Below are 17,183 nucleotides of genomic sequence, written 5' to 3'. Positions count from 1 at the left end.
GTGTAATATAATCTCTAAGCAGGTTGATTCAGGAAAATATCTGGAGGATGACCAAGACTGAGACTGTGGTGAACTAGAGAGATTCATTGCCACAGAAGGGTGTGGAGCTAAATCAGTCTCTTTAAGACAGAGAATAGAATAGGCTCTTGATTAGTAAGAGGGGCAAGGAGAAGACAGGAGAAAGGGGCTGAGAAACATCTCAACAATAATTGAGTGGCAGAGCAGACCTGATGGACCAAATGGCCTTATTCTACTACTATAACTTATGGACCTGGAATGTTGAAGGGAATTTAAACTAAAATGATGACAAGCTGGTTAGCTCAGTTCAGAATGACGTTAGTTCAGTACTGAGAGATGGCCAGCTTGAAAACCTAAGATTTTATATCCGTTTTGGTGAGAGACAGATAGTAAAGGTACAAGATCTCTTGTGGGAGCAGTTATATGCCCCTAGCAGTAGCTATAGAGAACTGATCATGCAGGAAGAAATATAATGCAATAATTGAGTAACTTCTCTCTACATCTAAATCGGATTGGTAAAGGTCACCTGGTAGGTGAGTTTGTCGTGTGTATTGGGACAGTTTTTTCGAGCAGTACGTTCCAGAACTGTTTGGGGAGGAGGCTATCCTAGACCTGGCAATGAAACAGAACTAATCAATAATGTCTTGGGAAGATCTCGCTGTTGTGGTCAGAGTAGGCCACAGTGAACTAGTTGTACAGTTACAGGGGCAGATTTTTAAGGAGATATTTTAATAAGTCTAAGTAATGATTTATCCCAGTGAGGAAAAAGACCTCTGAGATGGATGCGTCATGGCGACAAAAGGAAGTTAAGGTTAGTAATAAATTGAAAAAAATCTGGTAAAATAAGTGTCAAGTCAGAGGATTGGACTGACTTTGTGAACCAACAAAGGATGAGTGAAAAGATAATGATGCAGAAAGCTGAGAATAAGAAAAAAAGTTGGCTTATGATTGAAAAATTGGTAAGAAGCATTTCTACAAATATTTAAAAAGAGAAGAGCAAGTTAAGTTTATTGTCAATTTGTGAGCAAGTGTCAGGAGTATCTGGGAAGTATTTTAAAGAAAAACAAAGAAATTTTGGAAACTTTTGAATCAGTGTTTTAAATTTGCATTCATGGCAGAAAGCTTGGGAAAACTTCCCAAATATAATTGAAACCTAATTGGGAGGGATTTTCTTTTGGGAAAAGTCAGTCTTGCAGGGAAGGGGTGCTAAGTAAACTATTGGACATAGAGGTTGATATGTACTCAGGGCTTGATCTGAGGCTCTTTAAGAAATGGTAACTTAGAAAAGATTATTTAGTTATGATCTTCCAAAAATCTTTAAATTCTAGAAACGTCCTATTAGTTTGAAAAAACCTTAAGAAAGCTAGGCAAAAAAGAAACTATAGACCAGTTTAACATGTGGAAAGTAGAAGAATCCCTTGGTAAAAAGTGAGGTCTGCAGATGCTGGAGATCACAGTTGAAAATGTGTTGCTGGTTAAAGCACAGCAGGTTATGCAGCATCCAAGGTTGGCATAGCAGGTTTCCTTTTTAAGAAAAAGTTGTCACTGGCCCAGCTTGGCTTTGTGAAAGTAAAATTGTGCTTAATGTGTTTTTTTTGACTAAATTACTATTCATGGTGGACAGAGGGGAACCAGCGCTTATGGTGTACTTGGATTTCCAAAAGGCCTTTGACAGGGAGCCACATCAAAGGTTGCTGTACAAAATAATAGCACATTTGGTAAAGAGCAACATATTCATATGGATAAAAGATGTTTAGCTCGTTAGAGGGTTTTTTTAAGTTGGCAAGTTGTAACTAATGGAATGCCACAGGGATCAGTGCTGGGTTCTCCTCTTTACAATTGATGAGTGATTTGGATGATGCTGCTGAGTTTGTGAATCACAGCAAGATTAGTGTGAAAGAGTGTTGTCTAGAAGAAACCGTCTGCCTAAAGATATGGGTAGTTGCAATGAGTAGCAAAAATTTGGCAAATGGGGTATCATGAAATAAATGTGAACAATTCCACCCTTGAAAGAATAATTGAAAAGCAATTTACTATTTAAATGAAGAGCACTTGGAGAACTCATGGTTAAGATGGATTTGGGTGTTCTGGAGAATGAATCACATAAAATTAGTCTACAGTTAAGGCAAGTGATAAGGACATAAAATCTGAAGCAAGTAGGTAGTGGATTGTTTTAGGCTGTCATTGTGCAATAACAAAGGGTTAATTGATCTTTGTCAAAGAGTGTCCAGTATGATATAATTTTATATTCACTTTTAAGATCTCCTTCAAGCAATATTACTGTCTTCAATCTTAAAAAAAGAAACTCCAGTGGTATAAGGGGCAAGGTAGCTCTTGAAGATAAGGGGGCTACACAAAAAGGCAAGCTAGTAGATAAGTAGTTAAGGATTGAAACGTGTGCCACCACAGTGACAGATTTAACTGTTGAATCATTTGGGCCACTGCTGCATCATTCAGATTAAACTATTCGGGTACTGTCATCCTCAATGATGGAAGAGTTGAGCACCTCAGTGCAAAAAGTAAGGATGTAGCATTTGCAACAATATTTGGCCAAAAATGTTGAGTGGATGATGCAACTTAACTACCTTCATAAGCATCCAGAATCACTAATGCCAATCTTAAGCCAATTCAATTCACTTAATATGATATCAAGAACAACTGAAGACACTGGATGTTGTAAGTTTATGGGCGCTGACAGCATTGGGCAGTAGTGCTGAAGACTGATTCTTTAGAAGTTATTTGGTTTAGCCAAATTATACCAGTATAGTTAAAACACTGGCATCCACCCTATATTGTGGAAAATTGTCCAAGTCTGTCATGTTCATAAAAAGCAGGACAAGTCTAACATGGGTAATTACCATCCCATGACACTATTCTTTAAACACTAGTAAAATGGGAGATGTCATCAACAGTGCTATCAAGCAGTATTTGCTTCACAGTTGTCTGCTCGCTGACACTCAGTTTTGGCTCCACCATGGTCAGAAAGTTTCTGACGTCACTATAGTCATGGACAAAAGAGTTGAACTCCAGAGGGGAAGTGAGAGTAACTACCACATTTAACATTGTATGGCATTCAGGAAACTAGCACAAGCACAGTTGATGCAAATTGGGGAAATGCTTGTGGATGGAGTCAAATCTAGCACAAAGGAAGATGGTGGTAGTTGTTGGAGGCCAGTCAGCTCAGCTCCAGGTGTGAATGTCAGAGTTCCTGATGGTAGTGTTCCAGGCTACTGCATCTTCCAGGCTTAATTAGCGGCTTTCTCCTCATAAGGTCAGAAATGAGAATGTGTGCAATAATTGGCAAATAATGTTCAGCAACATTTGTGCCTCCACAGGTACTGAAACAACTTGTGTTGATATGCAGCAAGACCTGCACACTATCCAGCCTTGAATTTATAATTAGCAAGTAACAATTGTGACAGGTAATGACTATCTCTAAGAAGTGAGAATCTAGCTATCGCCCCGTAACATTTGATGACATTACCTATGCTAAATCGCCTGCTATAAATATCAATCCAGATTTGAACTGGATTAGCCATATAAGCAAAAACCTGCGTATGTTGGAAATTTGTTTGTGAAGAGAGAGAAAAGCGTTTTGAGTCAAGTGTGCCTCCTCTTCAGAACTGAAGGGATTCGAAAATTAATCTCCTTCAGAACTGAAAGAAGTTGGAAAATCATGGGTTTTTGCTGTTATCAGAATGAAAAGAAAATCTTGTTCCTCCTTTCCCTCATTTAGCAACATAAAAAAGCTCCAGTTTCCAGCTCCTTTTTAGTTCTTCAGGGCTGTCTTACATACCCAATGGAAACTATCACTCTCTCCACAGATTCTAGCCATACAAATATGATTACAAGAACAGGTCAGAAGGTAGGAATTCTGCCGTGCATAACTGTCTCCACCTGACTCCCTAAAGCCTGTCCATCATCTAAAAAGGATAAATCAAGACTGTTATGGAATACCCCCACTTGTCAAGATGTGTGTACACCTCCCAATAGTACTCCAGAAGGTTGAAACCCTTCATAACAAAGCAGCCGACTTGATTGTCATCACATTCAATCCCCTTGTTGTTCCGGCCACCCCCCACCCCCAAAACAAACAGTATCCACGAGATGCAAAGATGCAGTGCCAAACTTCACCAAGGATTGTTAGACAGCACCTTCCAAACCTGTTACCACTACTGTGAGAGAATACAGTTCACAGATACCTCCATAGCAGCATTGTGGGTGTACCTACACCAAATGGACTGTAGCAGTCCAAGCAGGCAACTCACCAACATCTTTGCAAGGACAATTAGGGACAGACAGTAAATGCTGACCTTGTCAGCAAAGTCCACGATGAATGTAATAAAATCTTATACTGCACTGATAGAGAACATCATGCCTAAATGCGTTTTAAAAAAAAGTATTAAAAATTTAAATTGTGGTGTTTGTACCCAAAGTTCATTGCAATTTTGAGGTCCACTGCTCTATTGAGTCACTCAGCTGTTTTGGCTCCTTGACACTTTCTTCTGATTTAATAAGGCAATGAAATTAACTGAACTCACATATAGTTTGAATTCTGAGTACTTTGTTTCTTTAATAATTTTTTTCTGCTGTGAGCACATTATTAAACAGTTTGTCCGCCATTTGCAATTGGCAAAGTGGCCATTCTTCAGCCACTTAAACTCCCTGGCTGTGAAAATATCTTAATTGGTGTGTACACATGAAGCAGCTTTAGATAATCCTTTGAAGCCCAGGGAGTTTGAAGCATTTAAGTTTATAGAATAGTACAACAGAGGCTATTTGGTGTCACATGTATGTTCTAGCTCTTTGACATAGAACTGTCAAATTAACTATCTTACCTTTGTAAATATTACCTCTTTTTAAGTATCCATCTAGTTTTTCATCTGTAGATTGTAAATTAATCTACTTCCATCACCATTTTAGGCACTGCATTCCTGTTATGCAGCATTTATTTCAAAATTCTCCTCACCTCTAGTTATTTTGCAAACTACTAAACATCTGCATCCCTTTTTTTTTCCCTAGAACTAGAAACATATTTTACTTGCTTAGTTTATTGAACCTTTTTGATTTTTTTTTGAATGTCACCTGTAATATCCGGGAGATAAACGAAAACTTCTACAAGATTCCACCGTTCCTGGTTCCATTCTATTAAGTCTCTTCAAAGCTTTTGACATATCTCTTGACGTACAGTCCCCAGAATGGAGCACAATCCTCCACCTAGGGCATAGAACCAGTGAGACATAAAGATTTAACCTGACTTTTATACCTCTAATAATGCAAAAGGTCCCATATGTTAAGAGCCTTCTGAAGTTGTTCTGCCTCTTGCAAAGGTTTGAAAAGAACCATTTCAAGCCATGAAAATTGAAGACAAGAATTCTGAACTGTTGAAAGAAATCATTGCAAATTGCAATTGTGTTCAACCAATTTAAGTACCTGACTGTGTCTACGTGTAGCAACTTATGGCAACAATTATAGAAGAATGGAATTTGTAGCTCATGGAGAGGCATTCAACCTTTTTTTAAGCATTTGTTTTCTAGACTAGAGATTATACTGTTCACCTTTTGTGGTGTTGCTTGATCTTTGTTTATTGGGTTTTTTTTAAGGGTGAATGTGATAGTTTCCATGTAGATTTCAATTTTGGAAGGTTTGTAATGGTTTGAAAGTCTTCTGATGTGAAAATGTTATTGTGCATTAATTACTATAACTAATATAGAAATACTCTTGTATCTCTGCATTGGTCAGTTTTTTTTAAATTAGTTCATGGGAAAATGCGTTTTGCTGCCTAAGCCAGAGGGCAATTAAGAATCAACCACATTGCTGTGGAGCCATATATAAGCCAGATGAGAGAGGGATATCAGATTTCCTGTCTCTAAGGACATTAGTAAACCAGATGGCTTTCTACGACAGTAGTTACTTTTTTCTTAAGAGAGAGATATTAGAACATGAATAAAAAATCAAATACAAAACCAGGTGCAGGTTTCTATGAATGTATCATAAGGAAGAGGGTAGCAAATGTTGCTTGATGAGGATTAAAGTTTTTGACAAAATCTATTTTTCTAGCAATATTCAAGTTCCACCAAGGAAATACTCAGAAAATCATAATGCAATCGAACATAGTCGATATATTTTGTGAAGGAGAGTGTGTTAGTAGGTCTGAAACCATGGGGCAACATCAGTGGATTAGTGGTAAGCTGTTTGGGTCTGAGAAGAGAACTTCTTTCACTCATTGGATGATTAATCTTTTACCCTAGAATATTGTAGAGGCTCATATGTACTGAAGACCTCACGAGGTATGGGAATAGTACAGGAATGTGGCATTATGGTAGAAGATCAGCCAAGATCCTGTTAAATGGCAAAGGAAGCTCAAGGGGTTGAATGCCTACTCTACCTTTTCCCTAAACTAAACATTTAACCAATCTCTTCACATTATTATGACATACATTTGTGAAGGGGGTATTTGAACCTGGGTCTTCTGGCAGAGGTTGGGATACTACTATTTTGCCACACAAATCTTCATCTACATATTTCTGATGTTGATAAATTTCTTAGATTTCATTGAACATGTAGCAAGTAACATGGAGGAAGGGCAGCCAGTGGATTTGGTATATTTGGATTCTTAAAGAAAAAAATTCAGAAAGTGCCACACAAGAACACTGTACAAGATAAGGATACGCTTGTGTTATTCTGTGTTATGTATTAGCATCACCAGGAATTGTCTAGTTTATAGGAACATAGTCTGAATCAGTATGTTATTTTCAAGTTCACAGACGGTAACTAATGAGTTCAATGGGAATTGGTGCTTGGCTGTCACTAATCAGAAATTTATCTTAATGCTTTGGTTGAAGAGACTGTGTGTAGTCAAATTTACTGGTGAGTTAGACAGATAGCAAAGCATGTTTTGGGGAGGATCCAATCGATAAAGTGATATAATGAGACAAAAATTTAATAGAATATGATGTTGGAAATGTGTTTACATATACATATTTAGCAGGAAGAATAGAAAACCAAAATTACTTAAAGAAACTGCAAAATACTATCCTTATATTTTTTATTCAAACTGTTCAGAGTTGTTCACCGATAGAACAGGTGGGACTTGCACTGCTGTCTTGGCCATCCTTGTACCTAAGGCTGAATTGCAGGTGTACTGTGTAATTAGGAAGTCAAATGGAATGTCAGTTTTTATTGTAAAAAGGGTGGAGTTTGAAAGTACCAGGTCTTGCTCCAATTGTAGAGAGCAATACTGAGTCCACACCTGTTCAGATTTGTTCTTCTGTCCTAAGCATGCATATATTTTCATTAGAAAGAGTTCAGATGACATTTATAAGGCTGCTTCCTGAGGTGATTGGATTACGTTTTCAGGTTGGGCGTATTGCTTGAAAATTAGAAAAATGAGATGGTCTTTTTGAAAAGTGGTTCAGAGGGGATTTAGGAAAAATTAGCTTGGAAGATACTTCCTCTTGGGATCAGGTTAAGAGTAGAGTGGAAATCTAGAAGTAGGGAGGACAGTGTAAAAATAACTTGTTTCCATTTTGAATTTCCTTTCCCATAAGATTCAGTCTGTGGAATTCTCTTCATGGCAAATAGTGGCATCTTGGTCATTGAATATGTTCCAGCGTGAGTTAGACAGATGGTTTGAATGAAATGGGAGTTGTGTGATATGGGGACAGGACGGAAAATAAAGTCAAAGCATAAGCAAGATCAATTCTGTGTTCTTATTGAATGATGGAGCAGGCTTGATTTGCTCCTCTTTGATCTCATCGGCTGCCGCTAGATTTGATAGAACCAAGAACAATTTATCCAAGAAATAGTTCAATTTTCTGTAACAAGCAATCCATCTTTAGGCTCTTTGTGGTTACTAATTCATTGATTTAAGTTGTGAATATTATTTAAAGCAATCTCCACCACCATTAGTATTTCCCTCAGTGGATGACATTTCACTTTCCAAGTACTGTTCTGCACAAAATTGATGGCTAGAGGTGACCAAGTTACTAAATCACTGACTTGCATTTATGTCAAGCACTTATTTAAGATAAAACTCTGAAAGAGTCGTTGTTCAAAATTTCTGAAGCATAAGATCTGGAATCCCTTCTGTAATTTCAGTGACATATAACAAAATACAATTCTTGAATGTGCTTGAGCCATTTTGGATTAAAATAGACTATTGAAAGTTATTGTTTATCATTGTGCTCAACAATGTAGCCAGGAGAGCAAAAGTGACTTTATTATGCAAACAAGGAGGAAGATCCTAGATTTTGATTTTGCTAATAACATTGTTCTTTACAGTGACTCAGAAAATGGATAAAACAAGGAAGAATTAGATGGAGCACAAGTTGGTCCCCCAAAGAATGCGGAGAAAATCAAATAACTGATGCTAAATATCAGCAAATCAAGAGAATTAATAGTTGTCCAAAATTAAGTATAAGAGCTCAGGGACTTGAAACACTTAAGATTATGGATTAAAACAACGATAGACGAGAGAGAGATTATGATTAGGTACATGCAAACATAACAAATTAGTCGCTGCAGTAAGATGCTTGATCCAGAGCCTTCTCCGCCATTCACTGAGATCATGGCTGATTTGGTTATTCCATATTCTTCTTTACTCGTGATAACCTTTCATCAAGAATCAACTCTGCCTTAAAATATTCAAGGACTTTTTTTTTCATCACCTGCTGAGGAAAAGGGTTTCAAAGATAACCCTTAGGAAGAAAATCACCTGTAGATCTGTCTTAAGTTTATTTTGAAACCGCTATCCCTAGCTCTATATCCTCCACAAAATAAAGTTAAAAATCATACAACACCAGGTTATAGTCTAACAGGTTTAATTGGAAGCACACGAGCTGTTGCTCCAAAAGCTAGTGTGCTTCCAATTAAACTTATTGGACTATAACCTGGTGTTGTGTGATCTTTTAACTTTGTTCACCCAAGTCCAACACCAGCATCTCCAAATCACTCCACAAAATAAACATTCTTTTCCTCTTGCACCCTATCAAGACTCCTTAGGATCATGTGTTTCAATGAAGTGGTCTCTGACTTTTATTAACTCCAGTGGCTACAAGTTCAAGCAGACGTTAACCTTTGAAGAGACATTGTGAGAAGATTTGCCAAATCAGGATGTCCCAATTGAGCAGAAACAATAGTCAGTGTAGTGAAGCTGGAGTGTGCTGTGACCATTGTGCCCTTTACTTTATTCTTTGCTTTCTGAGGCAATTGGTGAAATGTACACCACAGAAGTAGCAATTTAAATCAGGAAATGGAAGGGCGGGAGGAACATTAAAATCACCAGAGAAATGGAACTGGCAAATGGAGCAATGTGCTGACAGGTGTCTGGGCTCTGATATATTTCATCCCAGGGTCTTAATTGTGACAATTGATGCATTATGTATGGAAAATGTGAGATTTGTACTTTTGACAGAGCGAATACAGGAGTTAAATGTCAGTTAAATTAAGAAAGAGTACAGAATGCTTCAGCACAATGATCTGGAAATCATTGTACATAAATCACAATCAGATTTAGCTGGTAATTGGAAATGCCATTGGAATGTTCATGGAATCTCTACATTGCAAAAGCAATGACCATCTCCAACAAGAGTGAATCCAGTGATCGCTCCTTAACGTGACCATCACTGAATTCTCCACAATCATTAACCAAAAACTCAAATGGACTAGTCATATAATTACTGTGGCTACAAGCACAGGTCAGGAGTTAAGAATCCTGTAGCAAATAATTTTCCACCTAATTGCCCTGTCCACTACCTTCAAGGCACAAGTCAGGAGTGTGATAGACTACTGTACTGCAAAGATCAGGCCACTCCCAACAGAATTCAAGGAGTTTGACACCATTCAGGACAAAGTAGCACACTTGACTGGCAATATATCTACAAATATTCATTCATAGTTATTGAATTTTTCTGAACTGTAAAATTCTTTCCATTGCTTAGTAGCAGGAAGTGCCATTTGCAAGTTGCACTGTAGAAATTCACCCAAGACTCCTGAGACAGCACTGCCACCAGCATCAGAATAGAAGACCAGCAGATCCATGGGAATGCCACCATGTGCAAGTTCCCTTCCAATGCGTTCATCCTGACTTGAAAGAATGTCACTGCTCCTTCGTTGTTGCTGGCTCAAAAGCATGGAACTCCCTCCTGAACAGCATTCTGGCCTGCAGCAGTTCAAGATGATAACTCACTGTCACCAGCTCCAGAGCAGCTAGGAATAGGCAATAAATGCTGGTCAGGCCAGCAACACTGATATCAAATTAATGTTTTGTTTTAAGTGTAGCACAATGTCTACAAGGTTTTCCATAATCCTTCTGGTGATAGCATTCTGAAGAAGCGGTCTAGCATATTGTGCATTTTGATATGTTGATAATACAATGCATTAATTTTGAGAGTGAAGGAGTAGCTGATAGACACAGAAACCCTATTTTGGAGAGTTCATTGGAAATTGATGTATGTTATAAAGATCTATCAATGGTTTGATGCTTGAGTGCAGGATGGCAGTTAGTGAACTGTGAAGATAAATTTAGTTGTCTCCAGATATGTTAACTGCAAGGGATCACAAATTTACAAACATCCACTGAATGAAATCCCATATGAGGGTTTAATTTTAAAATCTGACCAACTAAAATTTTCTTCACTCAAGAACAATTTGAGGACTGCCTCCCATCTATCTTGTCACCACATAGTTTCCTCTGGCAATAATTGTTCTTTCCTTTTTTGTTAATATTTGTGATTCAGGGGGAGCAAAATTGCTGAGTTCGCTATGCTGTTTTTGACTGTCCCTGCCATAGTTTGAACCCAAATGCCAACAAAGTCGGAAACCCATGGACATTTAACTAAGTAGCATTATATTGGGCTATTACATACAGGATATAAGAGATTTGAATTTGGAAACTGCACATTAAAAGCAATGAGAGTATAATGCCACTGTAAAATGAGCTGTTTAGCAAGAACATTAACAAAGTCATTGGTCAATTGGAAATATGTGAACAAAACATTATCACTTTGAAGTTAAGTTTGTATCATTTTTGCTCCGTAAGAAATGCATAGTTAACTCTAATTTCTCTTCTACAGGCCTACAACATTCATGTGAATGGAGTGTTGCACTGTCGAGTCCGATACAGTCAACTCTATGGATTGCATGAGCAGGTGATTACTTTTTTCTAGTTGCAAGGCATGATACTTTTTCCTTCCCAAACTGCTATTTTCCATCAAATTATTTCCTGATGAAACGTTTCCTGGACAGGAATTAATCATTCTCTTGTCTATGACTTAGTTACTTTGAAGTTAGTTTCTTTGAAGAGAAGGTTCCTTAACTTGAAAGCAATGAGTTTGGTTCAAAAGGCGTAATGGGTTTTCACTACAAAATAACATGAATAATTTTGAAAAGGTATTTAGTAAACTAGCAAAACAAATGTATATACCTTATTCACGCCTCAACTAGGCACAACTTTGTTTTTTTTATATGCTGTACCCGTGAACAATTTGTTTACTTTTGCATCATGAGAGAATCTGCCTGTACTCTCTCTTAGAAGTTCCTTTTGTTTCACATGCTCCCTTCTCCTGGCTTAAAACCTTTACAACTCTATCCATCTGCAGTTTTGAAAAAAGATTATTAACTGAAAAACATTAAGTCTGTCCACAAATGCAGCCTGACTTAAGTATTTTCGATATTTTTGGTTGTACTTTGCTTCTGAGCAGCTTCAGTGTTATGTTTTGTTTTGAATGTACATAGCAAAATGTTTAAAGTTGTACCATTGATGGTCTTCACTGCTTTGCCCTAAGCTCTGGAATTCCTTCCTTGAAATTCTCTAATTTACTACATTTCTCATTGAAGATGATTCATAAGATCTACTTCTTAGCCAGTCTTGGTATTTAACTTAATGTTGCCTTAGATGGCACTGTGCCTAACACAACTAAACAAATTTGGGCTGCTTTTAACTTGTTCACCAATAACTGTTTTGGTGAAGGTGATTAATGAAGTGGCAAAACTTCTCCCAAGATGATCGAACAAATACATGTTATGGTATTAGCAAGATGCAAGTTTGCAGGAGTTTTTGTTAAAGAAACATGTGTTTTGAATTTGTTGTGCATTTTGTGTATGATCCTGTATTTTCTTTCAGCTGAGAAAAGAATATGGAGCCAATGTACTTCCTCACTTTCCACCTAAAAAGATTTTCACGTTAACGACTGCAGAAGTAGAACAGCGGCGGGAGCAATTAGAAAAGTACATTCAGAGCGGTAAGAGCATGCTAAGCATTTCCTTTTAACTTGTAATTCGAATCAAAATTAGCAGCTTTTGCTCTGACATTTGGGCTTGTGCACAGTAGTTGCTAAAGTAATTTAAATTAGAATGGATTCTGAAAGTTGATAATTTCACTCCGTCCACTTCAAGCCTGAATTAGAGGTTCAGTTAACATTTCTTTGCCTCTGTGGACCCCTATAGAGGAAGACTGTTTCCTTCCTCCTTTTAGTCTAATTCTCTTCAGTTACATTATATTTTGAAAATAATATTTTTTGAGTATTCAAGTTCCTGTTTAGATCCACTTCTTCTTTTTGGTTTTAATTAATTTTCATTTCATTCCCCTCCCCTTTGCCAAATGCATATGGATAAATTTAATTAGTAGGTGTTACGAAGTTTTTCATATTTGTATGTACTTCTTGCTTGACCTGGTGTTTGGAGTTATCATTTGTTCAATCCTGAAGCTTGATGTTAGGCTGGAAACCCTCTAAGTAATATTTGTGCATATGTATTCTACAAAGACAGATTAAACTAAAAATACTTGAACGTTACCATATCAATAAACCCAAGAGTTAGGAACAGGAGTAATGAAACAATTTCACTCAATATTTGCTTCTGCATGGCAAGCACTGATCAGTTATTTGAACAAGGTTTTTGTAGTTCTCTTACTTTTGACCTCACTTCACAAAGTTTCCACGTGATTGTCAGTTGTTCTTTGCCCTTTTCTCCTTTCAGCTCCTCCCCTCCAACTAAAATATTATAATTAAGATATTTCAATGCTTTTGCTGCCCTTTAGTTATTGACACAGATGCAGCAGAGCTCTCAGATGGGGCAGTTGGGAAAACTAAAACTTCAACTTATCACTGTTGAATCATAACAATACTCTAACTCAGTTTCCTGGGCCAATTGCTCGGTCAGTCTCATTGGTAAGCTTAATAGCATTCACGTAATGCTTGAATTTTATTTTTGTACCCTTTTGCAACTTCTGCATGTCTTATAAAATGTAGTAGTGTTTGGCTCAACTAGTCATTGAAACATCCTAAAGGTGAGAATCCGTGCATTAATGTATTACTTGGGACTGATTTTCCTATAGACCATCCGAGAGGAAATAAATAATTTTGTTAAAACTAATTCTTGTTTCACTTTAGTACGCCAAGATTCCTTGCTTGGTGGCAGTGAGGCATTCAACAGCTTTCTGAGAAAAGCGCAACAGGTATGTTGGTGTTCATGGCCAAGAATATGTCAAAAGGAATGTTTGGAAAAAGTAGTGTATACTTTCTTCCCTTTTGATACCCACACCAAAGAATTATTGTGATGTGGCCTAATGTTTGATCTGTAACTTTCTTTCTATTTCCCATTGATATGACCTCTACTTGGTATCACTCACGGCTGTTAATTCATCCCAAACCTCAGGGTGTAACTATATACTGTGGGCTGGCTTTCCAGTACACTATTAATGCAGTGTTATCCTTACGATGTGATTATAAGATGACCTCATGTCAGCTGTTCAAATGAGTTTTAAAAACATTGTTGGACTATTTTGGACGTGAACAAAAATCTTCCTTTATGTAATGTAATGTCTCCTACTCTGCCTGCAAGTCCAGAAATTTTCTGAAGCTTTTTTAATATATAAACTTATGAAGCCATGTTCTATTATGCCACAATGACAAACTCAAAAAGAGATGCAGGATAGTGGCAGATAGGTCTGTTCTTGTCATCGTAGTTGTTTGTCAGCATTAAAGTCAAAGAATGAGAAAAAGGTGAGGCAGACTGTGTGGTTTTACTTATCTTTGTGGATGGTAACTTCTCATCTGTCATTAGGCAAAGTGACATGTTTGTTTAGTTGACTTTGCAATCCTGTTTAGAAAAAGTTTGCATAACATTGACTAGTGTTTTTAAATCTGTTAAATAGTCCTGCCAATAACGAAAGTGTAATATTCACAAAAGCAAATCGTAATACTTTGATTAGTATTCAGCGGTAGCGCTGAGAACATTTTTACACAATTTTAAGTGCTTGCAATGAAGCAAAGTCCAATATAACACCCCGCTACTTTTGAAGTTAACGTAACATGTTCAAACTTGGTTGTTCAATAATATGTTTAGCTTAACATTTGCTGTCAATGACTTTGTAAGTACGTGTAATTAATTATATGTCGGTTTGGTAGCGTCACTTCTCTATTTCTGTTTGTGTAGAGATGTCTCAATTATTAATTAATCCAAGTTAATCGATAGAGATTCCAGTTGATCCAGCTCTTTTTTAATTATGTTCTTACTTTTTGGGACATTTAGGAAACTCAGCAGATTCCAACACAAGAGGTACAGCTTGATGTCTACCTATCCAATGGACAGAAAGTAACAGTTAATATTTTCAGTTCAGACCAGACAGAAGATGTGCTAGAGGTAAAAGAAGAACTGTTATGAATGAAACCCTTGAATCATATTAGCAAATAAACTTGGATCCCATCTGGTAATAACCTGTGTAAAAATATTCGGTTGTGCTCAGTGGAGGTTTAGCAGTTTTTAAGTTTGTTTCTGAACTTCAACTTCATAATTCTGGAGCTAAATAACTTCCTTGGTAAACAACTGAATATTTAAAAGTTGTTTATTTTATTTAAGATTGGAGCATTCTTGTATGATAAATCTTAAAACATTTAAATGGAGAATTGACTTTTGAAAGATGCTGGATGAAATGAAACATCCATTCTTTTGGTCCAACATTGTTGTGTTCATAGCTTCAGACTTCATTTTGTATTGGACCTGCTACTTAATACCATTTATGAAAGAAGGAAAATAAAATTGGCGAATGTTATAAACCAGAACTAGTGGTGCAAGATGGCACCTCACTACTTCTCCAAAGTAATGAAGGTTGACCTAACCAGTCCACATTCCAAGAGAAAATAATAATTTTTAAAGAATGCTTTGTAAGATGCCTTGCAATGTGTAAATAGAGTTGTAAATCATTGGAATGAAAATTATTCCATTCTGGTGGTTTTTTTTGTGTATAGAAATGTGTTTTCTTATAACGTGCTGGGGGACCAATATTCTATGCTTTGAAGAATACAGACTAATTCATGTCTGTGATCGTGGAATTTTTGCAGAAGGATTGCAAGTGCCCAATTGTGGCTCATCCATCCGGAAAGACTTTTCTTGGTCCTTTGATTGCACTGCCTTCCTATCAAATGATTTAAGGGCTAGGTTTGCACCTCCATAATGCAACCTTTTCCTTTTTTCCTTGATTCATTTTTCCTCTCCCTGCTACCATCAATTTGCTGAACTTTGGGAAAAAGTTAATAGGATGATAACTGGACAGAGTGAATTTATCTTGCTTTTGGTGGATAGGATATAATGAGCCACTTTTCCACATTGTCAGACAAATGTTACTGTATTGTTGCATAAAAAGTTTGGTCATAGGACTGGCTCGTTCTGGTGTGCGGCTTTTGTAAGCATTTGGTCAGAATAGTATGATAGCCTTAAGGGCTTTTGGGACACATAACAAATGAGATCATTTAAACAGTTATACCTATGCTGATGAGAAATTCATGAGAATGGCGCACTAGGACTGATTAAGGCCAAATTTTGACAATCACATTGCTGAGAACAAAATTAAATAGTATGTGCCTGTGTATTCTTTTTCGTGTGGGGGAAAAGTATATTTTATAAGTTTTTTAAGAACGAGCTGATTGTTCAGTTCATGTGATCAAGTCTTCTGGGTGATCAGCAATAGACATCAGAATTAACCAAAGATTAGTTATAGAAGCAAGTAGATTTTTAGCACACCTCTGACCTAGGGTAGGATTTTCTTTTAGAGCAAGCTTGCTGCAGGAAATACCTCTTTCAAGCAGAATTCATTTGAACATTTGTGTGCTCGCCAAAGAGTTTAAAACTCCAATGAACTTCTAGGGAAGCTGCGCTGAAAAGAGAAAGATGCAAAACTCCAGCAAAAGAATGCTAAGAACTTAGGATGCAAATGATGCCTGTGTTGACCAAAGCATCTGTAACTTTGGGATATTTGAAGGGACAATTGACTCAAAAAATCTCAATCTCAAGAATCTTTTAAACAGTATATCAGTTTCTGGTACTTTACTGTCTTAACTAATTGTGATGCAAGACAAATGGGAAATGAAATAGGGTTAGAACACAAAGTTCAACTTAAAATCCAAATTCATTGTACTTCTAATATTTTAATTTAACTAACTAATGAAGTAATCATAGGGATTATTTAATATGATTTTTGTCGAGGAAAATTATTTATAAACCATAATCCTTGCAGCCTATGCCAGCCCAGTCTATTGACTGTGTTAATGAGCAGGTATGAGCCATTCCAATTCATGACTGATCATCTAACTGTGCATTCCCATGTTATCCGGATATCCTTTGATCGATTTGTAATTACTAATAACCTTAATCCCTGTCATGAATTTCATTGCAAAGTTAGGTTCAAAGCTCTCTGGGTACAGATTTCCAAAGATTCAGATCCTCTGACTGCAGAAGTTCTTCCTCTTCCTAAGTACGTCACTTGTTGCTCACATGGTTATACAGCCGAAAATGTGTTGCTGGAAAAGCGCAGCAGGTCAGGCAGCATCCAAGGAAGAGGAGATTCGGCGTTTCGGGCATAAGCCCTTCTTCAAGCCTGAAGAAGGGCTTATGCCCGAAACGTCGAATCTCCTCTTCCTTGGATGCTGCCTGACCTGCTGCGCTTTTCCAGCAACACATTTTCGGCTTTGATCTCCAGCATCTGCAGTCCTCACTTTCTCCTCCCATATGGTTATATAGCACAGAAACAGATCCTTTGGTCTGATCAAGTTTCCCAAACCAAAATAGTCCCATTTGACTGCATTTGGCCCATAATCCTCTAAACATTTCCTGTTCATGTATCTGGTCCAAATGGCTTTTAAATGTTAGTTCATGCCACATACAAACTA

General features: G+C 37.2%; 1 protein-coding gene across 1 annotated transcript in view; it reads left to right on the top strand.

The window, feature by feature from the left end:
* The window catches only part of snx17 (sorting nexin 17), a 74,549-nt gene that overhangs the window by 11,718 nt on the left and 45,648 nt on the right, over positions 1-17,183 (top strand). Inside the window, exons 2-5 of the mRNA XM_060849970.1 lie at positions 11,094-11,168; positions 12,143-12,260; positions 13,410-13,474; positions 14,551-14,661. Of these exons, the coding sequence (XP_060705953.1) occupies positions 11,094-11,168; positions 12,143-12,260; positions 13,410-13,474; positions 14,551-14,661 (369 nt within the window). The remainder of the gene's footprint in view (positions 1-11,093; positions 11,169-12,142; positions 12,261-13,409; positions 13,475-14,550; positions 14,662-17,183) is intronic.

The sequence above is a fragment of the Hemiscyllium ocellatum genome, chromosome 3, assembly GCF_020745735.1.
Source record: "Hemiscyllium ocellatum isolate sHemOce1 chromosome 3, sHemOce1.pat.X.cur, whole genome shotgun sequence".
Taxonomy (NCBI): domain Eukaryota; kingdom Metazoa; phylum Chordata; class Chondrichthyes; order Orectolobiformes; family Hemiscylliidae; genus Hemiscyllium; species Hemiscyllium ocellatum.
Note: the sequence above shows the minus strand (reverse complement) of the source record. Positions and strands in the feature narration are given on the sequence as shown.